Here is a 22,681-nt window from a genome sequence, read left to right as displayed (position 1 = left end):
TACAAAGTATCCTTGCTTTTTTGGCAAAGTGACAGCATACCCACTTACCAATTTTCTAATCCATAAAGCCATTGGTCGGCTTCAAAAGCTACCTTTTTGGATCTTAAAAGCTTTTAAATGTGAACAAAATGGGAAATTTTGGAGTATTTTGAAGTACCATTTGTTTGCTAAAAGATTTCATAACCTTTATTCATAACTTCTGTAAGTTAAAAGGAAAATTCGTTTAAGTAGGTTTAAATTTATATTCTTTTAATTCTTCTAAAGGTAGTGATACTAATTAAATTAAAATTAAAATTAGTACATTATTAAATATTTTTAAATTATATTAAAATTTTGGTTAAAAAGGACATGATAGCTTCCTAAATCTTGTGGAAAAAAAAACGTCATTACAATAAATCTAATAATAATCACATTATAATTGCTACCGTGTGATTTTGATATTTTTCATTGTTAATATTCATTTGACATATCTATTATCTTATAAAGATGGAGCTAAGAATATAAGATAAATAATAATTTATACATATTTTAATTAAATAATTTTATTAGTAATTGATACACTTTGGGTATATATTTTTTATTATATAAATAATTTTAAAAAATTATCATGAATTACTATATATCTACAAGACACTTGTAACGCCCCAGAATTTTTATTTTTGTTCTTGCGAAAGTATGACATAACTGTGTATCTGTTTCAGTGGTTAAATGTTTTGAGTGTATGAGAGGTCTCAAGTCAAGACTTAGATAAATTTTGGTATTTTTATTAATAAGCCCTATCTTTGATTAGTAGACTTTTAAGTAAAAGTTGGCAAATAATTAATAAAACTGGCCTGCGGGTTTGGTGGATAAGTGGAGTGTTGGTGTGAAGGAGGTCCTGTGTTCAATTCTTTGTGATGGTGTGAAGACAGTATTTTTGCTCCAATTCCGGCTAAGAGTTGTGTTGGGGCAAAATTCTAAGCAGTTGTGTTTTAGCGGGTTAATAGGGAGTGATTTTAGGAGATAATGGGGGAGAGTTTTCTTATCAAAAAACAATCTGGTTATCTTTTTGTTTCAGAAAAAAAAAAGTAGAGTTTTGGTTTTCTCTCCAATTACCCAAACTTTTTCTGATGTTTTTTTCTTCATTTTTCCCTCTTCTGTCGATTCTTTCCCCTAACTGCTGCTGAAATTCCCATTATTTTTTCCCTTCCGTTTCTTTCTTTATTTTCCATTTGATTTGGTTGTTCATCGTTGGTTACGTGTGTTCGGTAAGTAACGGTTTTGTCTATTGTTAATCGTTCTTAGTTAATCTCTGAAAGGGGATTCTTTTTTGGTGTTTAGGACTTAATCAAGGGGTTGGTGGTTTTGAATCGAAGCTGTGATTGTGCGAAGTCGTGGTTACTGAAGCGAGGTAAGGGTTTTTTTAGGTTTTTATTCGAGTTCCTTCCAAATTGGTTGATTAAAAATGAATTAAGTGATTAATCTGGAGATTTGTTGGTCGATTTTTAGGTTCTGGAGGCTTAGGAATGCTTACGCATTAGAAATGATACCAGGTGTGTGCCAGAAAAGCAAAAAATGGGATTTGACAAAAATTCAAAATTGCTTGCTGTCAAGAAATAAGAGAAAATGATGCGAAAAATTGTAGAGAAAGGAAATAAGGGTGTTATAAACTTGGAAATCAACATTCTGCACTAAAATAGTTTTGGACAGCAGGAGTAGTCTAAATTGAAAAATCATCAAAAATAGTAGAAATTGATTTAGAGGTTGAATAAAATAAGAAATTAAAGTTTATGGAGTGTAGTTTTTTATGAAAGAAACACTGTAAGCAATGAAATTGTTAAGTTATGAGATATAATGAATTTTGTGAGACAATGTCAGAATGGGTTCAGGTTCCCCTGTTCTACCTTTCGAAAAATCATCGAAAATTGTAAAAAAAATTAGGTTCTTAAATTTATATTTTTAAATCCTTAAAGAATCTATTTTCAAGAGAAAGAAATGGAAACATCATCCAAATTCTGTACTGAGAGAAAAATATTTTTTAGTAAGGAAAGGTTGAAGTTGTCGAATAGCAGAATCGGGATAGATTGGAAGATTTTACTATACTTATTTGATAAACTATAAAATCTTAAAATTTTATGGTAGAAAGCTATTTGAGCCTAGTTTCGAAAACATCAAGCGGGTCTTAATTTGGAATTTTGTAACTCAAGATTTAAATAATATAGGGACAATGACTCAAGTAGACAGTTTTGAATGAACATATAAGTAAATAGTGAAAACATATATGAATATTTAGCTAACATGGATTAAATTAAAAATGGATCATACGGCCAAGACTAATTTCGGCCGAGTGGACCACATGGGCACACACTGGCGTGTGGACCCATTTTTACTGAAATGTTTCTACGGTTGCACGGGTCGCCCAAGTCAACTGTGAACCTACTGTAAGGTCAGTAAGCACTACTTAAACCCCTAAATATGTGAAATTAACTGAATGATATCTGTACTGAGCATGCTAATATCTGAACCAAATATATGTACTGAAATTGCATAATAGCATATCATCCATTGTATGTTGCATTGCATTGGGTTAGGGGTTGTTATTCGGAAGAAGTGTACTGAAAGGCTTTAAGCCTAATTTACTGATAGCTCATCTGCAAACTACTTTTTGTGCTGCATTCGATACTACTTAGAATGTAGGGATGGGTGGGTTGATTATATCCCCACATGGAGTGTAGGGTTAGACGGAGATGGTGTGTAGAGGCTGGATGGGTAGGATTTTGCTACTACATTTTTGACACTGTACTGAGATGGACTAAGATCCAAACTGTCACTGATACTGAAAAGGGCTTAGGCCCAAGACTATTCAACTGTGCACTGTGAATATTGATTGTTTGTTTATTTATGTGGCATTACACACTGAGTTTACGTAAACGCACCCTTTTTGTTTAATGTCCACAGGTAATCCCTAGACTTAAACGGATCGGTGCGACGGAGGACTCAACAGTGACCACAGAAATTTTTGGACTTCATGGTTTTCAATTTACATTTTTTATTTAATTATTATTGATTGTTTGGGTTGTAATTTAAGGACCCTCTAGGAATTTGGTTTTAAACTTTGGGTTTTTATTTATTTATTTTACTTTATGGATTTATACGTGCTGGTCGTAGGAAATTCAGTTTTTAAAAAGTTAAAAGTAGTTTCTAAACGCATGATCACTTAGACTATTTTATTAAAGCTTCCGCAACGAGGGATGTTTCAAAACAAATGTTTTAAATAATTAAAGACGACTTTTAATAAAACATTTGAGATAATAACATGAAATGTTTTCAACGTGACAACAAGGTTTCAAAAATATTATCGCGTGACATTGCGAGATACGACCATAACGTCTAAGCTGGGTTTGGGGTGTTACATTTAGTGGTATTAGAGCCCAGTTACAAAACTCGGCTGTGGATTATGGGTTTTAAATTTAGTCTTTGAAAAATTGGTTTTTCAAATGTTATTCGCTAAGTCGTAGGGCTATGACTGATCTGAGAGAGATGTTCGCTCGACTTAGCTTGTTCAACTATGGGAGTTTGTTGGCTGAGCTTCAAGTCAAGCCAACTTGGATCGAGCATGAGTCTTTGGGTTTTCGGTTCTGATAGATTGAGAATGGTAGCACTATGGACTTTGGGTTGAACTCTGAGGGTGTGTTGTGTTTTCGAGGCCGGATATGTGTACCGAATGATTCGGACTTGAGGCAGTCTATTTTGAGAGAGGCGCATAGTAGCTCTTATGCTATGCACCCTGGCGAAAATAAGATGTATCGAGATCTTTGAGAGTTGTATTAGTGGCCAGGGTTGAAGCGAGAGGTTACGAATTTTGTGGCTAGATGCCTGACTTGCCAGCAGGTTAAGGCTAAGCATCAATTACCTTCGGGATTGCTGCAGTCGATTAAAATTCCGTTATGAAAGTGTGAGCGAGTAACGATGGATTTCGTTAGTGGGTTACCTTTAACACCCACTAAGAAAGATTTAGTGTAGGTCATCATGGATTGATTGACTAAGTATGCACACTTCGTCTCAGTTAGGACAAATTATTCTTTGCAGAAGCTGGCAAAGCTCTATATTTCTGAGATAGTAAGACTGTATAGGGTACCAGTTTCGATCATATCTAATAGGGATCCTCGTTTCACATCTCGATTTTAGAAAAAGGTGCATAAGACTCTGGGTTCAAGGGTAGACTTTAGTACTGCGTTCCATCCTAAGACAGATGGTTAGTCAGAGAGGGTGATTCAGGTACTGGAGGATATGTTGAAGAGTTGTGCTATTGATTTTCGAGGCAGTTGGGAGGATTATCTGTCATTAGAGGAGTTTACCTATAATAATAGCTTCAGTCTAGCATCCAGATGGCACCTTACGAGGCACTGTAGGTCATAAGTGTTGCACTCCTTTATGTTGGATTGAGTTGGGCGAGCAACATGTTCTAAGTCCTGAGTTGGTCTCTAAGACAGAGGATAAGGTTAGATTGATTCAAGATTGTTTGAAAGCGGCTTTTGACAGATAGAAATCTTATGCGGATTTGAAGAGATGTGAGATTGAGTATTCTGTGAGGGACTTCATTTTTCTCAAGGTCTCACCATAGAAGAAGGTACTGAGGTTTGGTCGTAAGGGCAAGTTGAGCCCTAGGTTTATTGGACCTTACCGTATTCTGAAGCGAGTGGGACCAGTTGCTTATCAGTTGGAACCACCTCCAGCATTGGATCGTATCCATGATGTGATCCATGTCTCTATGTTGAGGCGTTGTCGCTCTGATCCTACTTATATTGTCCCTGTTAAGTAGATTGAGGTTAGGCCAGACTTGACCTTTGAGAATGAGCCTGTCCAGATTCTGGATCATGACGTAAAGGTTTTGAGGAGGAAGTCTATTCCTTTGTTGAAGGTTCTATGACGTAATCATAGCACTGAGGAGGCCACATGGAAGCCTGAGGATGCGATGCGTCAACAGTATCCTTATTTGTTCTGATTAGGTAAATTTCGGGGCTGAAATTTTCTTTTAGGGGGTAGAGTTGTAACGCCCCAGAATTTTTATTTTTATTTTTATTTTTGCGAAGGTGTGACACAACTATGTATCTGCTTCAGTGGTTAAGTGTTCTGGCTGTGTGAGAGGTCCCAAGTTCAAGCCAGGACTTGGGCAAAATTTGGTATTTTTATGAATAAGTCCTATCTTTGGTCAGTAGGCTTTTAAGTAAAAGTTGACAAATAATTAATAGAACGGGCCTGTTGGTCTGGTGGATAAGTGGAGTGTTGGTGTGAAGAAGCTCCTGTGTTCAATTCTCTATGATGGTGTGGAGACAGTATTTTTGCTTAAATTTTGGCTAAGAGTTGTGTTGGGGCAAACTTTTGAGTAGTTGTGTTTTAGTGGATTAATATGGAGTGATTTTAGGAGATAATGGGGAGAGATTATCAGAAAATAATCTAATTATCTTTTTGTTGAAGAAAAAAAATAGAGTTTCAGTTTTCTCTCCAATTACCTAAACTTTTTCTGACATTTTCTTCTTCTTTTTTCCATCCTCTATCGATTCTTTCCCCTAGTTGCTGCCGAAATTTCCATTATTTTTTTCCTTCCGTTTCTTTTTTTACTTTCCAATTGATTTGGTTGTTCATCTTTGGTTGCGTGTGTTCGGTAAGTAACGGTTTTTTCTATTGTTAATCGTTCTTGGTTAATCTCTGAAAGGGAATTCTTTTTCGGTGTTTAGGAGTTAATCAAGGGGATGGTGGTTTTGAATCGACACTATAATTGTGCGAATTCGTGGTTACTCAAGAGGGGTAAGGGTTTTTTTAGGTTTTTAGTCGAGTTCCTTCTAAAATTAGTTGATTAAAAATGAATTAAGTGATTAATCTAGAGATTTGTTGGTCAAGTTTTAGGTTCTAGAGGCTTAGGAGTGCTTACACATCAGAAACGATACCAGGTGTGTACCCGAAACGTAGAAAATAAGATTTGGTGAAAAGCCCAAATTGCTTGCTGTCGAGAAATAAGAGAAATAAGAGAAAATGATGCGAAAAATTGTAGAAAAAGGAAATAAGGGTGTTATAAACTTGGAAATTAACATTCTGCACTAAAATAGTTTTGGATAGCAGTAGTAGTCTAACTTTGAAAAATCATCAGAAATAGTGAATATTGAGTTAGAGGTTGAACAAAATACGAAATTAAAGTTTATTGAGTGTATTTTTTTCATGGAAGGAACAGTGTAAGTAATGAAATTGTAAGTTATGAGATATAATGAATTTTGTGAGACAATGTTAGAATGGGTTCAGGTTCCCCTGTTCTACCTTTTGAAAAATCATCGAAATTTGTAAAAAAAATTAGGGGATTAAATTTATGTTCATCTGAAGGAAATATGAGAAAGAAAACAATAAATAAAAGAAATAAAATGAAGGAAATATATATCAGACTATAGTAATTTAATACACATAAAAATTATAAAAATACATAAAAATATTGATTTTTATCAATTTCACGAACAAGATCCAAGAATAAGATTAGTTGATGGAGGGGGAGTGGTAGATCTGGAGATCAACCAGTATTAACGAGTCTATTTTCAAGAGAAACAAACAGAAACATCATCCAAATTCTGTACTGAGAGATAAATAATTTTTAGTAAGGAAAGGTTGAAGCTGTCAAACAACAGAATCGGGATAGATTTGAAGATTTTACTGTACTTTTTTGATAAACTATAAAATCTAAAAATTTTATGGTAGAAAGGTATTTGAGTCTAGTTTCGAAAACATCAAGTGGATCTTAATTTGGAATTTTGTAGCTCAAGATATAAATAATGTAGGGACAATGACTCAAGTAGACAGTTTTGAATGAACATATAAGTAAATAGTTAAAACATATATGAATATTTAGCTAGCATGAGTTACATTAAAAATGGATCACACGGCCAAGGCCAATTTGAGCTGAGTGGGCCACACAGGCACACACGGGCGTGTGGGCCCATTTTTCCCGGAATGTTGCTTAGGTTGCACGGGTCGCCCAAGTCGACTGTGAACCTACTGTAAGGTCGGTAAGCGCTACTTAAACCCCTAAATGTGTGAAATTAACTGAATGATATATGTACTGAGGATGTTAATATCTGAACTGAATATATGTAATGAAATTGCATAATAGCATATCATCCATTGTATGTTGCATTGCATTGGGTTGGGGGTTGTTATTCGGAGGAAGTGTACTGAAAGGCTTTAAGCCTAATTTACTGGCAGCTCAGTTGCAAACTACTGTTTTGTGCCGTATTCGGTACTACTTGGAGTGTAGGGATGGGTGGGTTGATTATATCCCCACATGGAGTGTAGGGTTGGACGGAGATTGTGTGTAAAGGCTGGATGGGTAGGATTTTGCTACTACATTTTTAACACTGTACTGAGATGGGCTAAGGCCCAAACTGTCACTGATACTGAAAAGGGCTTAGGCCCAAGACTGTTCAACTATGCACAGTGAATTCTGATTGTTTGTTTGTTTTTGCGGGATTACACACCGAGTTTATGTAAACTCACCCTTTTTGTTTAATGTGCACAGGTAATCCCCAGACTTAAATGGATCGGTGCGACGGAGGACTCAGCGGTGACCACAGAAATTTTTGGACTTCATGGTTTTCAATTTATGTTTTTTGATATAATTATTATTGATTATTTGGGTTGTAATTTAAGGATGCTTTAGGACTTTGGTTTTAAATTTTGGTTATTTATTTATTTATTTGACTTTATGGATTTATACCTGCTGGTTGTAGGAAATTCAGTTTTCAAAAAGTTAAAGAAGTTTCTAAATGCATGATCACTTAGACTATTTTATTAAAGCTTCCACAACGATGGATGTTTCAAAACAAATGTTTTAAATGAATAAAGACGATTTCCTAAGTTCTAACCAAGGTTTACTAAGGATAATAACATGGAATGTTTTCAACGTAACAACGAGGTTTCAAAAATACTATCGTGTGACATTGCCAAATATGGCCGTAACGTCTAGGCTGGGTTTGGGGTGTTACAACACTTGTCAACTCTGACCCTACTTGTGAAGTCTAAAAATTCCAATGATAATGTAACAAATATTATATCTATATATATGTTGGAAAAATATAATTTTTGAAAACTCTGAGGCATATTCTCGATTGGTAAAGGTGGAGAGTTGAATCATAAAATTATGGTTTTTCATTCTACTCCATGAGATCTTTACAACGGTATATAATATGCTCAAAATGATTGAGTGATGAATGAGAAATTAATACTCAAAGTAAGCTACTTGTGAATTATGTTGAGAAAAATAAAAAATTTAGATCCCATATTAGTTAAATACTAAGTGTGAGATATGTATATATATGAGAATCCACTTAAAAGGTTTTTGAATGATTAAGTTTGAAGCTTTGCCTCGCACTCAGCGGGTGCGAATCCAAATCTATTGGAGTTGGAGTGCACTTGCATGACGTGGATGATGCAGAATATTTGGATCAATTGAGCTCAAAAAAGGTCTGTGACTATTTTAGTCCAATATGTATTTTATTTTTCTCAATCTTAGCAAATATTATACAGAATCTGTATTAAAAGGAAAAATATCTCGATTTGATTTTATTCCAATTAGATTGATTTTCAGTTTGATTTGATTTTATTCAAATTGATTTAAAGACTCCTTTAATGGAAAGATTTGTAGTAATTTTCAAAATTCCTCCATATTGAATGCAGAAAATTAACGAATTTTTCACTCTCAATTTTTTTTTCCTCTCCAGGTTTTCAAATGTTTCTGTGATAGAAGAAGGAAAGGTTTGTTCGTTGATCACTGCAAAGGTACTACTATCGCGATCATATTATTGTTGTATCCTGAGAGACAAAAGACCAACGTTTTTTCAAGTACCATAGAAGCAGCCGAATATGTCTTAAGGAAACTATAAAAACAAGCCTCAACATCTAGTAAAAGTCAATTCCCTTTATTCGACTTTTGGTTTTTCCAAAATCTTGTTTATTTAATTGTTTTCAAATATGATGTTTTAAATAAATATAAATATTTGTATATATAAATATTTGCTTTTATTAATTTTTTTATTTGTTTATATAATTATGAATATTTATATTTGTTGGTTAATGTGTTTTGTCCAACAATATATACTTGTAATTTGTATATCTAAAAAAAAATTAATATTTAAGTTGTTTAATGTACTCTTAGATAAAGTCTTAATACAAATCAACATTCCACGTTTATTTAAGTTGAAATAAAAAAGGATACAGAGTTTTTCCCCCTTGTTCTTCTTTATTCTAACCGAGGGATGAACAGATTATAACTGGAAATTAAGCTCAAGGAATTCAGGATTCATTAATGAAGACCTAATAGCTGTTTTGATTTTTCTTTCTTTTGTTGCTAAACATTTTTGGGGGGGTTTAAATGAGTGCAAAGAGGCAGTGGTATTAAGCGTAGGCTAAAACTTGGCACCCATGTCAAGGGAATTGAAGTCAATTTCAGTGAAGCCACCAAATCCGAAACTGTGATAACCATCTATCGCATTCCCATTTTCCAACAATTCCGATGAAAAAAGCTCAACTTCACTACATTCTTCCCAGGAATCCAGGCCAGTTAAGTTCCACGACAAGTCATTGGGAAATGCATCAGACCATATCAAGTTCATCAAGGGATCCTCATCGCTCCCGGTCTCCGATGATGTCCTCAATACATCAGCAGCAGTAGAAGAGACATTGGCGCATATTTTGGGCAACTCTAGCTGGTTTTTATCAAGATTTGGGTGATAATCATTGGCTCCATGGCTATAGGATGGCTCATGTTGGGTGTCTGGTTTCTGAAGAGGCTCATGTGTAACAGGATCAATCCCCATCTTAATAAGCTTTTTCTTAATGTGGGTGTTCCAATGATTCTTTATCTCGTTATCAGTTCTTCCGGGAAATCTTGCTGCTATTTTGGACCACCTAAAGATGATGAAAGCATAAACATAATGTTAGTTTATAGTAAATAAAAGGTTTCTGTTTTTTCTTCTTTTTTTTTACGTGTTCTTGCAACACTTATTCATTTCTGGTCCATTAGGAATTTGGATTACAAGATTAAAACAAATTAAGTAAACTTATACATCAGACAATGGCTATCACGTGGAATCTTCAATTACTCCTTCCATTTAAGCGTTATCTTTAGACATTTTTTCATATCATCACAGTATACAATTCTATTTTTAAAAAATTTCCCCTTTGTATGCACTTATTTGCCACATCTCCATAGATTCTGCAATGCAAAAATCTAATCATTATTCATAAAGACCCCACTTGAAAAAAGTAATACAGAATACGAAGTAATGGTTGAAATAATTACTATATGAATAAACTTTAAAAGCTTCCAAAGAGCAAGTTCATGATGTCAAAAAATAAAATCATAACCCATAAAAAAATAAAACCAACACTTTTGGTAATGATAAGAATTTATATAAAATCACGATTTCAAGTATTTTAAATGAGAAGAATAGAATTTTAAAAAAAGTTTTTGTTCGGTTGTGATCTATCTTAGTTTGATTCTAACAAAATTAATCTCTAATGTGATTACCAAATATTAAAGATCTGTTAAAAAGAAAAGAAAAGAAAAGAAAAACTCATGCAAACAACCGAGTATAAAATAGAAATTAAGAGAAAATGAAAAAAGCAACCTATTGCCAAGGCGGGCATGCAGGTCAATAACAAGCTGCTCTTCATCTTGATTGAGAAGGCCACGTTTCAAGTCGGGGCGGAGGTAATTGGTCCAGCGGAGACGACAACTTTTGCCACAACGGCGGAGGCCAGCGAGCTTGGGGAGGCTACGCCAGCAACACTGGCCGTGAGTGACAATAAAATTGACCAATTTTCTGTCTTCCTCGGCTGTCCAAGGCCCTTTTTTCACACCAAGCTTGTCGCAACAAGGCTGCCTTCCCATCACTTCGAGAAAACTGAGTCTCACTCCCAACAATGTCGAAAGCCCCACTCACCCAACTATATATAGCACTCTTTTCACTTTCTTTGGGTAAATCACTAAATCATGTCAATTTTTTATGTGTCGACTACCTCACCTTCTTCTCCTCTGCGTGCGTCTCACTACCCTAACATAATTGTATTAGAGGGGATTTTGATATGCCGAAAATGTTAACTCATAATGATAAATTTAGCTTTTAATATTTATATTTTTTATTAATTTGATCTTTATTTTTTAAAATTAAATTTGACCTTTAACTTTTAAAAGAAAATGTTAAACTCCATTTTTTTAACAGAAATAGTGACTAAAACATTAATTTTTAATGTTGGTAGTTTGACAACTCGCATGATAGTTTATGTGCACGTCATGTTAATATAACATCATTTATCTTATCTTTCATGACAACAAATAATTCAAAATCCAAAAAAATCAAAATTAAAAGTAAAAAATATATAAAAAGTTCATAAAAATTAAAAAATAAATTAGCACGGAGTATATGTGGATTGTCATGTAGTTTGTCGTGCTTAAAAATTTAACATTTTAGTTAGTATTCTCGTTAAAGAAAAATTGTTTCGTCTCTTTTTCAAAAGGTTGATGGTCAATCTTGACTCTTTTTAAAAGGTTGAGGCCAAATTTAACTATAAAAAAAAGGAATAAATGCCGAATTGACAAAAGATGTAAACACTAAGGACTAAATTTGACATTATGATTTTAACTCAATTGAATTAATTAGAATATAATTTCAGTATTTGGTGTATTTAAAAAATGCTTAATGCATAATTTGGTACTAGAATTTGACATTTTTTTAATGTGGTATATGTGTTATTTTTTTGTCCCACATGATACATGTATTTGTAAAAAAGTATATATTTTGGTACTTGAAGATAACAATATTAATTTTTAGTGTTTAATTCGGGTTTTAGAGTTGATTTGATGAAAATTAATAGCTAATTATGAAATTTCATCAAATCAACCTTAAAATCGAAATTAAATCACATCCATCAGACTATAACTGACAAGTTAAACACAAAATTAAACAAATTCACAATAAAAAAAGTATATATTTTGGTACTTGAAGATAACAATATTAATTTTGTAGTGTTTAATTCAAGTTTTAGAGTTGATTTGATAAAAATTAATAGCTAATTATGAAATTTCATCAAATTAACCTTAAAATCGAAATTAAATCACATCCATCAGACTATAACTGACAAGTTAAACACAAAATTAAACAAATTCACAATAAATACTAAATTTATTAAATTCAAACCTAATAATATTAGCAATTAACTTTCATCAAATTAGCTATAAAAAATTAAACACTAAAAAGTTAACACCATTACCTTTGGGGCCAATAACTTTTGTCAAATACAAGTACTAGGTTGGACAAAAAAAATAACATAGGTACCACATTAGAAATAAATTATAAAACTCGGATACCAAATGACATATTAAGCCTTTAAAATATACATAGGTACTAATAAATGTTGAGTGTAATAGTAGGACACATTACCTTCTTAGGGAGAGAATGTAAATTCAAATCTTAGAGATGACATTTGACCGCATTCGCACATGCGCATAAAACAAACTATTTTTATAAAACAATTTTAAAGTGCAACTTTACTGCAAGTGTACAGGTCAGTTGTAATATTTGCAGTGTTACAATGGAACACCGGAGTATTCCAAGGATCAAACCCAAAGGAGTTAGCGATTTAGTGATTCCTATTCAAAAGTGCATGCAAGAAAGGAGTCTAGCTAGCTACTCACTAATTGTTATAGTACGACAAACAATTAATGAAGTTAATTAAAACTAATTACTTAGCTAAGACAGAAAAAGACTAAATTGTAAATAACGCAAAATATAAAATTACTAAATATGATAAGGGGTGGCGGTTGGTTGATTCCATATTGTTAATTAACCCTCGAATTAGGGATCTAAATCGCTTACACTCCCAAATTGGCTCTATTTTACCTCTCGGTCTCAACTTTACCAACTTAGACAAATTAGTCTGGTTTATCTCTCGATCCCACCGGTTAACCCAGGACTAAATAATTGGTGCCCAATAAGATCTCCTCTTAGTCTCACTTATCTTGCTATTCTTTTAGGGTCGTCAATTCTAAGTTTTTAGGTTTATTTGCTTTAGTCAAATTTTGTGATTTAGTCCCCGAACTCAAAAACTAACCAAGCAACATTTTCATCAACCAACCACCTAAGGTTTAGTTACCCATACCATATTAAAGCTAACAAATATGAAAGAAACAAGTAAAGAAGCCATTAACATAAACTTGAACAAAAATATGAAAGCTTTGATTTTTAACTTAACAAACTTAAATGAAAAGCAACTAACATAAAGATAAAGAAACAAGAACACTAAAGATGAAAGGTTTAACAAATGAAAAGAAAGAAAACTCAAATAACATTAACTCAAAGATTAAAGAGTGATTACAACTAATTTTAAAGTCTTTAACATATAAATAAAACAAAGCTAAAGCAAAAACTAACTTAACTAACAACTTTGACACTAAGTGAAACCAGAAAGAAACATAAAATAAAACCTTAAAACTATAAAGAAGAAAAATATCCTATTCCTAAGCTAAAAGATGAAAGAAAACCTAAAACTAAAGAGCTTTCTAATCTAACTCTACAATCTCCTCTTTTCCTCAGCCAAGAGTGACTTTCAGTATTTGATTTTTTACCCAAAAATGTTGCCTAAAGTGCCCTTGAACATTGGCTTTTGATTGGTGCTTCAAGTGGAAAAAATTTGCCCCTGTTGTCATTTTTTGTCCCCACACGATAGGGATATCGTGATACCCAAAGGAGGATATTTATCACATCTCGTGATTCAATGTGATATATATATTTGGAAAAAAGTTATACATTTTGGTACCTAAAGCTAATGGTGTTAACCTTTTAATGTTTAATTCAACTTTTAAGATTGATTTGCTAAAAGTTCATAATTAACAAATAATATTAATAATTAACTTCATGAAATCAACCTTACCCCCCCCCCAAATCAAATCTATCAAATTGTATTGCATAAAGTAAATAAAAATTAAATAAATTCATGATAAACACTGTCGAAACCATTTTTATTTTGAAAAACGGGGTCAACTTTTAAAACGAAAATGGAGTCGCCACCAATCTTTTTTCGAGGTGTGATCGGGTCATCTTGAGATTAATCATTTTAATAAAACATTTTGATTTATTAAAATAATAATTTTGGTCTACAAAACTCGAGAAAACGGGCTCAGGAGTCGGTTACGCACGAGGAAGGATTAGCACCCTCATAACGCCCAAAAATTGGTACCTAATTGATTAATTAACATCCTAATATCAAAAATTTGAAAAGATTTTAAAATACGATCTTCTTTAAAAACCTGAATAAATCGAATTTGATGTTAAGACCTCCTTGTCCCGAAGTAATAAGATGTCACATCCAGTAAGTTAGGATACGACATTTTAACCCTCAAAACTGAGCTTGTCTCATGCATTAAAGTTTAAAAAGGATATTTGGTTATTTGGATAAAAAAATCGAAACCCAGTAAGTTAGGGCACGATTTTCTCAAAGCTCCAAAGTATCGAATATTACCTTATTTTTAAAACTTTTCTTTTTTAAAATTGGGGAAAATTGACGCAATATTAAAACGATGCGTAAAAACTTTGATAAAAAAATGGCAATATGAAAATACAAATAATTTATAAAACACATAATAACAATTATTTAAATACTAGCATCAATAATCAAAGACCAATGAATTTAAAACAAAGAGTATAAAAAAATATAAGGAAAAATAAAATGTAAACAAATTTAAAAATAATGAATTTGAAAATGAATAATAAGGGAAAAAGAAATTTGAAATCAACAATATACAAATCAATAAATAAATTATATATATATATAAGAAAAAGTAGGTAATATATGTATAAGTTTGGAATAAATAATATATAAAAAATGAAAATAGGTAATATATAAAGTAATAATATATAAATGAGTTTAAAAATAAATATTTTATAATAAGGAATTTAGAACAAGTTATACAGAAAGCATCTTAAAAATAAATGGTATATAAAATAGATAGTATAAAAAAATTTGCAATTGATAATATATGGAAAAAAAATTAAAGCAAATAATCAAACAATTTAAAATGGGTGATTTATAACACGAGTTTTTAAAAAATAAATAACATGTGTGACATAATATTAAAAACAAATAAAGTATATAATTAATGGAAGAAAATAAAAGAATGATAAGAATGGTTTAATGAATGAACAATATGTAAATAAGAAAGTTGATGGATAAATAAATGAATAAAAGTAAAATAATAATGAGTGATTAAACAATTAAATGGATGAATAAAAAAGGTTTAAAAAATACTTAAGTCAGTCTAACTCTCACAATATGAAGATTCAACGAAATTCCTCCACCAAAATCCAACTCAAATGAAAGCAACTTAAAAAGAAACGAAGATGAACGAAGAACAAAATAAGAACAAGGCACAGAAAATAAGAACGCAAGAGAGGGAGAAATTTGAGTGAATGCTCTTAAGAATTATTATTGCTCTAAACTCCAGTGTTTTACAATGAAGGGAGAGACCTCTATTTATAGTTGAGCTTCCCCAAATCCAACGGTACAGATCAATTACATCAACGGCTAAGATTAAAAGGTATCTACAAATTAAATCTCTAAGATTACAAAATCACATCTTCTAAGATTGCATATCATATCTAAGATTGCATATCCTTGAAGATTATGTTTCCATATACGTCAAGCTTGTAGATGGACATTCAACATTTTCAAGTAATGGGTCATTCCGATCGGGCCAAATGATATAATTTTGGACTGGACTTGGACTTTGTTTTATTATTTTGGGTTTTTTTTGTGAGCCCGGGCTAAATTGGCCTATTACAAACACTAAATTTATTATATTGACAAAATCATGAGAATTCAAGCCTAATAATATTAGCAATAAAACTTGAATTATTAAATTCATGATTAACACTAAATTTATTATATTAACATTGTTACTTTTAGGCGTCAAAAATTTAAATTTTTGCCAAATACAAGTATCACATTAGACAAAAACAAAACACAAGCACTACATTTTAAAAAAAAAGTGTCAAACTTGAGTGTCAAATCACATTTTTTAGGGTAAGTATCAAATCACATATTAAATAAAAAATATAAGTATATACATATATACATGCATTGTTATATTTAAAAATATAAATATATATTTATATATTACATGAAAGAAAATTTGAATGATAAAAATGTTAAAATAAACTCTGTTTAATTTAAAAAGGTGAAATATTTTTGTTGTTAACTATAATTATAGATGAAAGTTTTAAAATTTATCAATTATAATATTACTATTACATATTTATTACAAATATTTATTAATAATAAAAGTATTAAAAATACTAAAATATATAAATATTATTTTTAATTAATAGAGAAATTATTTAAATTATTATTCTATTTTTAGGAAAATACTTTGTAAAGCAAATATTTGTAACATATATCAAATATTGTAAAGTAAATTTCCCATCAATCACGTTCTATTAGAATTATAACATAAGTAAGCACCAATGTCACTTTATATTGGAATAAGGAATGTAGTTCAAGAACAATGCACATAGTTTCCAAGAAAAAGAGGTGCGTTAGAAAGACACTATTAAATATTAGGTCTTTCATATGCAGAACTTTTCCTAGATATGCAGTTTCATAGAACTACATTTATATCCAATAATCGAAGAACCACGAATAATATCTTATAGTCAAATTTTCTTTTATGATGTGGAAGATCAGATAATACTTTAATCATAGAGCATACTAAAAAAATTAAAAAAATTTCACCAATACTCTGATACCAACTTTGGGGACACCATGCACTACACAAAAACAGACTTTTAGCGGCGTTTTTTTAGGCTTTTAGCGGCACTTTTTAACGCCGCTAAAAGTATTAAGCGCCGCAAAAAATGTCACTGTTGACAACACCACTAACGTTTGCGGCGTTTATTTTTATAAATGCCGCTAAAAGTCATGACCTTTAACGACTCTTCTACCACAAACGCCGCGAAAGAACATGATCTTTAGCGGCGATTCTACCACAAACGCTGCTAAAGAACATGATCTCTAGCGGTGCTTATACCACAAACGCCACTATAAGGATGACTTTTAGCGGCGCTTTTTGACAAACACCGCTAAAAACATGACTTTTTAAAAAATATTTTAATTAAATAATATTTATTTCTATTTATTTAAAAAATATTTTAATTAAATATTATATTATGTTTTTGAAATTTAAACTTTAAACTATACACTTTTAAGGATAAAAAATATTAATTAAATTAAAATTTCTATTAAAATTTTAACTTTAAAGCTAAATATAAAAATTAATAAATTTAAATTTAGAATTAAAATATTATGTTTAAATAAATGAGCACCTAAAATTCCAATCAATCCTAACGAATAATAAATTCACATATCTACCTTTTTTTTTTAAATTCCCGTCAATATTATAAAATTAAAGAAACCAAATTATACTAAATTAAAATCAAATAATAACGAGGGACTAAAACCATAATCAGACTATAATAAAAATCAATCATTCTTGCACTGAAATGATGAAAATGTCCAAAGTCAAACACATTTCTATCCAGTAAGAAATGAGAAAAGTAACTAATTAGAAGGATAATTCAAATAAATCCTAAATCCAAAGATTCAAAGATAACATTGTAAACAGGTGCACCATTGTAAGAATATCATCCAAATCTCTAAGTGCATCAATAAATGTTGGACACCTAAAATACCAAACACATTTAGATGCCTGCACTAAGAAGAATGCTTTCTATGATCAACATTGTGATATTCATTGCACCTGCATTGCTAGCTCCTCCTAGGAAGAAGCTGACTGCACCAACAAGGATGCTGGCTCGACGTCCTTTGTTTCTAGTAACATAGGAGGCTCCAAATGTAAATGTAGAAACAAGGCCTGCGAAGTAGAGCGAAGACTTAAAAAGTGTGAAGAGCTGGTTGTCATATTTGTAGTAGTCAGTTTTAGAACACACATTTCTATCATAAGCACATACGTTTTAGCAATTTTACAAACAAGAAAAAAAATAGCTTTTCTTCTTAGCTCACACTTGCAGCACTAGAAACTGGGTAAAAGATCATTGATAATAATTGTCATTAAGACTCCATTCTTATCATTTATAGTTAAAAGAAAACAAAAAAACAAATAAGCATTGTTCATCTAAGTAGGCCAGAAACATCCTTGGCAAGCAAAAGCATTTGTGAGTGCCGAGAGAATTCTACATACGCCAAAAAGCCTGCAACTGGAGCTTATTGCTGCATAGCAGAAAGATGGATCAAAATTTTTAAGAGTACATGGACTTACCTTATATTTTAACCCCAATATATATTTTGGTGGCGGGGTTGAATCTTGTAAAAAGACCAATACCTTCTTGAAACTTCAAGATCCTCTACTGTCTTCAACATGTTTGCTGATTCAGCCTTTAGATGCTGCCATTCTCAGTCAATATGCACCATAAAAACATGAAATTAATAACCTGGGTATATATATAATTTATATTTACATGGGTACATACATAATTTATATTTACATGAAATTAATCCAATAGGACAATAATGTTAAACCTTACCAATTTATACATGACAATTAACAAAAACTAGCGATTCAAATTCATGTGTTTACTAACAAATGGAGGAGAATCTATATAAAGTAAAGAGATGAAAATCATAAATAAATCTATAATTAATTGCATTAAGACATCAAAAACAAAAGACATGCTAACTTGCAGGTTTTGTTCAATTGGCTTATTGGTTTCGTTATCTTTTGTATGCCGTCTATAACGTTCTATAGTTTGCTGATTGCTAAATAAATGATATATCCAAATAGCAACACAAATCAATGCATGGAAAAGCTTGTAATTAAAAACCAAACAATGTTTTAATTGGGACAGAAGTTACATGTATATAGGCATAAATGTAATAAAAACCTCAAATGAAAAAAAATGATTAACTAAATAGTATCATTAAGCATTTCCACAATGAATTTCAAAAGATGAAAGAAAATATCTATGTACATATAAAACATGACATAAACATTTTCAAACAATGATCAGAGTCATATATGAAATCATCTGTAGATCATTAAGACATTAGGTAAACAAAGTTGACTAATGTTGCTGTCTTTTCTCTGAAGAAATTATTGGATTTAAACATGAATAACATCCAATTATATATTTTCTAAGACTAATACTACATAAATAGATTAAAAAAAAGACCTACAAATAAAATAACCATTTCCATATGATACTTCTAAGACACCCCTTTTATTTTAGAAATATAGTTTAAGAAAGAAAACATTGTTTTATACCCTCTATTATGCTAGCTATATGGTTAAAACTTCTTTCCCAGCCTCCCATGATCAATATAATTTTTCTTATGCTGCTAGATTATGATAAGCAGTTCTTATTATGCTATGTTTGATGTATGCATGAATTTCTTCAGTTGACTAAAATATTCTTTCACATACTCTATAATTATATCAATTTTTCATGACATTTATTACTAAGAAATATTTGATTTCATATACGTTTTGATTCTGTCTAATATAATCAAAACAATTACTGATGAAGATGAAACTATTATATACCCTTTGTAGTTAATCTTGTGTCATTCAGAGAGTTGATGGAAGTATAGGTATTGAGCAGTAAAGGAGCACATGGCTAAATGGTGACTTTACCTAAGGTTGTCTGCCAACAAAATCTTGGCCTACCTAAGTAACTAAAGCAAATATTTAGTAAGCTATTTTTGCTTTGAGAATGTAACTTGCCTGCTCGTATCGTTCTCTATGTGCCTCATTTGTGCTTTTCCCCTCACCATGATGAGGATCTTCGTACCTTCAAAGCCAACAAAACATATATATATGTGAAATACCAAACAGGCATTAAAACAAACACATGAAAAACATAAGAATATAAATGAACAAAAAAAGAAAAACAGTTATAAAAGAAGCAAATTATAAAACCCAGAAAACCTTTTTTTAACTCAACTCAATTGGATCATACAAAATTTAACTCAAAACCAAATTAACATAACTCTGAAGTGAATTGTGTGTTGGGTTTCTATGAATTGGGTTCATTTTTTAACTCAACTCAATTGGATCATACAAACGGATATATTTGAACTTTGAATGTGATTGGAAAAAGAAACAAAAGCAAATATCTTTACAAAGGGGGAAAAACAAAAATGTGAAATGAATATTAATGCAGACATTATAAGCAAAACCTAGAAAACATAACAAATTACAAATAAAAAAACACAGAAAAGTTAACCAAGAAAAATGGATCAAATTGAAATAAAATTACCTTTGATCTTTTGTTTTCTTCTTTGTCTCCAGAATGGGATCTCCCTGCTGAAATACATGGTCTGCTACAATGGGTTTGCCCTAAAATTTTAGTTAAGAAGTAGTTTGATTAGCAATGATTACAGAAAAGAGTCTTTACAGTCTACAACTGGGACATTACAACAAACATGTTATGATCTGTTTTATTACTTGCGATGATAATGTAGACCTTTAGTTTGCATTGCAAGTGACAAAGAAAAGTTAACCAAGAAAATGATTTATAGAAAGTTCATGGTTCCATTACAGGTCACCTGTCAACAAATATCCATGGTGGACAAGGGCAGCAGAAGCCATTAAATTACTTCAAAGACTTCATGAAATAATTATTCTAAAAAATATATGTTTGAAGCTTAAACTTGTTTATATATACAAAAACCTTATTAAGTGGTTGATTCATAACATTAATCATTACAAAATTTCTATTTAAGTTTTCAAATCACGAGCATATAACCTTCCACCAAAAAATGGAACCTTTAATTATATGTTTTTCCCTGGTTCAACAGATATATATATATATACACATAAGCATGAGCATACATATCAATAAGAAAACTAGGAAATATAGCACATTTAGTAGAAACCCAACAACAAAAAAGGAACCTTTAAACCCGCCCCCAAAAAAGAAAACTAAATAATTGAACAGTCAATTATATGAAATTAAACAAACATCTAAGAAGCACAAATAAAACCCATGTCACCAACCAAACCCCAGTAAATTTTTTTAAAAAAAGGCATGAAATTTAAAATTAAAAAAAATAACATGCATATCAGCAGATTTTTGAACCACTTCTGCTGCAAAAAAGAAGGCATCTTTTTTCCACAAATCAAAACTATTTGCAATTGTCATCTTCTTCACCGTTCAACAGCTTAAAACCCAAAAAATAATTCGCTTTTTTTGAACGCGCGCACACACACACACGCACCAAAAAAAAACACTAACAAGATATTTGAATTTTTTGGTGGGTTTTCATTTGTTTACTTTGATTTCTTTGCTTTCTCTTCTTTGCTAAGGAAATTATAAAGAAAGCAGAGACATGGCTAAGCCAAAGAAGAGAAAGAAAGACAGACAGAGAAGAGAAGAGACGTACAAACGATTCTTCTTTATTTTTTTAGTCAATATCGGAGTTTAAGAATTGGGGTTGAGGAAGAAAAGATAGCAATGGCATGGAGTTAAAAGTTTTAAAGGAAGGTATGTTTGTGATGTTGGGGGTTTCAAGGGGGGAAATTAGGGATTTTAGGGGGGAAAGATGAGGATTTCCGGGGGAGGTGATTTTATAAATTTAGAAGTAAAATTTTTTTCGTGGCTTTTTTTATAAAAAACGCCGTAAAAAATTATTTTATTTGAAATAAAACGATACTGTTTTGCTATATAAAATGGCGCTAATTTTTTAAACTAAAATTATTTTTTGTGGCATTTTTAATAAAAACGCCGCTATTGCTCACCTTTCGCGGCGTTTTTATGTAAAACGCCGCAAAAAATTATTTCATTTGGAATAAAACAACACTGTTTTACTATGCTAAAAATCTCGCTGTTTTTTAAACTAAAATTATTTTGTGGCGTTTTTTATAAAAACGCCGCAAAAAATTATTTTATTTTGAACAAAATAACATTTTAATAAGAAAACAAATGATAAAATGACTCTAATTAATTATTAAGTTAGAATTATCTAAATTAAATAAACCTTAAACCCTAAATTAGCCATTCAATATACATAAAGTCTATCTATTATATATCTCTTAAATAATATAAACTATACTCATAATTTTAATATATTAAAATTATTATTATCTCTTTTACAATTATATAAAAACATATTTAATAAAAAAATTAAAAAAACTAATTAATCTAAACCCTAACCCGACCCTTTAATCCCTAAATCCTAACCCCTAAATCACTAACTCTTAACCCTTAACCCCTAACTACTAACCCTAAACCTTAAATGCCAACCCTTAAATTAACCATAATCCCTAAATCCATATATAATTATTTGATCATGGCTGGGGCAAGGCAAAACACGCAAAAAACTGAACTGGATAAAAAAATTAAACCGAGCACTAAAAATACTGAACCGGGATGGGATAAGATGGGGATATCCTTGGATATAGCTTATATCGATTTTGAAGAACCAAATCTTCACACGATTTTGAAGAACCAAATTAATATTATATCTTTTACAATTATATAAGAAATTAGTTAATATATAGATTAGAAAACAGTAGTTAATCTAAACCTTAAACCATAAACTTAAACCCTAAAATTTTAAACCCATAAACCCTTAACACATAACCTTTAAACCTTAA

General features: G+C 31.2%; 2 protein-coding genes across 6 annotated transcripts; both read right to left on the bottom strand.

Moving 5' to 3' along the window:
- Positions 1 to 9,180: 9,180 nt before the first annotated feature.
- On the bottom strand, positions 9,181 to 10,958 carry LOC107892095 (MYB-like transcription factor ODO1). Its single transcript, XM_016817086.2, has 2 exons — positions 10,647 to 10,958; positions 9,181 to 9,924 (listed from the first exon to the last, which is right to left on the bottom strand). The coding sequence occupies exons 1-2, from the start codon at positions 10,907 to 10,909 to the stop codon at positions 9,423 to 9,425; spliced, it is 765 nt and encodes a 254-aa protein (XP_016672575.1). The 5' UTR covers positions 10,910 to 10,958; the 3' UTR covers positions 9,181 to 9,422.
- Positions 10,959 to 17,544: 6,586 nt separating this feature from the next.
- LOC107892096 (uncharacterized) lies at positions 17,545 to 21,628 on the bottom strand. 5 transcript variants are annotated; one of them, XM_041101719.1, is made up of 5 exons: positions 21,141 to 21,353; positions 20,343 to 20,422; positions 19,808 to 19,874; positions 18,347 to 18,471; positions 17,545 to 17,941 (listed from the first exon to the last, which is right to left on the bottom strand). In XM_041101719.1, the coding sequence occupies exons 1-4, from the start codon at positions 21,225 to 21,227 to the stop codon at positions 18,355 to 18,357; spliced, it is 351 nt and encodes a 116-aa protein (XP_040957653.1). In that variant the 5' UTR covers positions 21,228 to 21,353; the 3' UTR covers positions 17,545 to 17,941; positions 18,347 to 18,354. The 5 variants fall into 5 exon arrangements, 2 of the variants coding, with proteins under 2 accessions (XP_040957653.1, XP_040957654.1); XM_041101720.1 differs by lacking the exon at positions 17,545 to 17,941 and adding an exon at positions 18,133 to 18,297 and having other exon boundaries at positions 18,410 to 18,471; XR_001682459.2 differs by lacking the exon at positions 21,141 to 21,353 and adding an exon at positions 21,360 to 21,628 and having other exon boundaries at positions 18,347 to 19,874.
- Positions 21,629 to 22,681: the final 1,053 nt, after the last annotated feature.

This window comes from Gossypium hirsutum, chromosome D09, assembly GCF_007990345.1.
Source record: "Gossypium hirsutum isolate 1008001.06 chromosome D09, Gossypium_hirsutum_v2.1, whole genome shotgun sequence".
Taxonomy (NCBI): domain Eukaryota; kingdom Viridiplantae; phylum Streptophyta; class Magnoliopsida; order Malvales; family Malvaceae; genus Gossypium; species Gossypium hirsutum.
This window is presented reverse-complemented; position numbering and strand designations above follow the sequence as displayed.

Excerpts from the sequence above, each read along its gene's own strand:
- LOC107892096 (XM_041101719.1), bottom strand. The coding sequence starts at position 21,227 with ATGACAATTGCAAATAGTTTTGATTTGTGGAAAAAAGATGCCTTCTTT. Across the intron at positions 20,423-21,140 it reads AAAAATCTGCTGATATGCAT|GGCAAACCCATTGTAGCAGA; the intron begins GTTATTTTTTTT and ends CTAAAATTTTAG. Across the intron at positions 19,875-20,342 it reads AAGAAAACAAAAGATCAAAG|GTACGAAGATCCTCATCATG; the intron begins GTAATTTTATTT and ends TTGGCTTTGAAG.
- LOC107892095 (XM_016817086.2), bottom strand. The coding sequence starts at position 10,909 with ATGGGAAGGCAGCCTTGTTGCGACAAGCTTGGTGTGAAAAAAGGGCCT. Across the intron at positions 9,925-10,646 it reads CATGCCCGCCTTGGCAATAG|GTGGTCCAAAATAGCAGCAA; the intron begins GTTGCTTTTTTC and ends CATCATCTTTAG.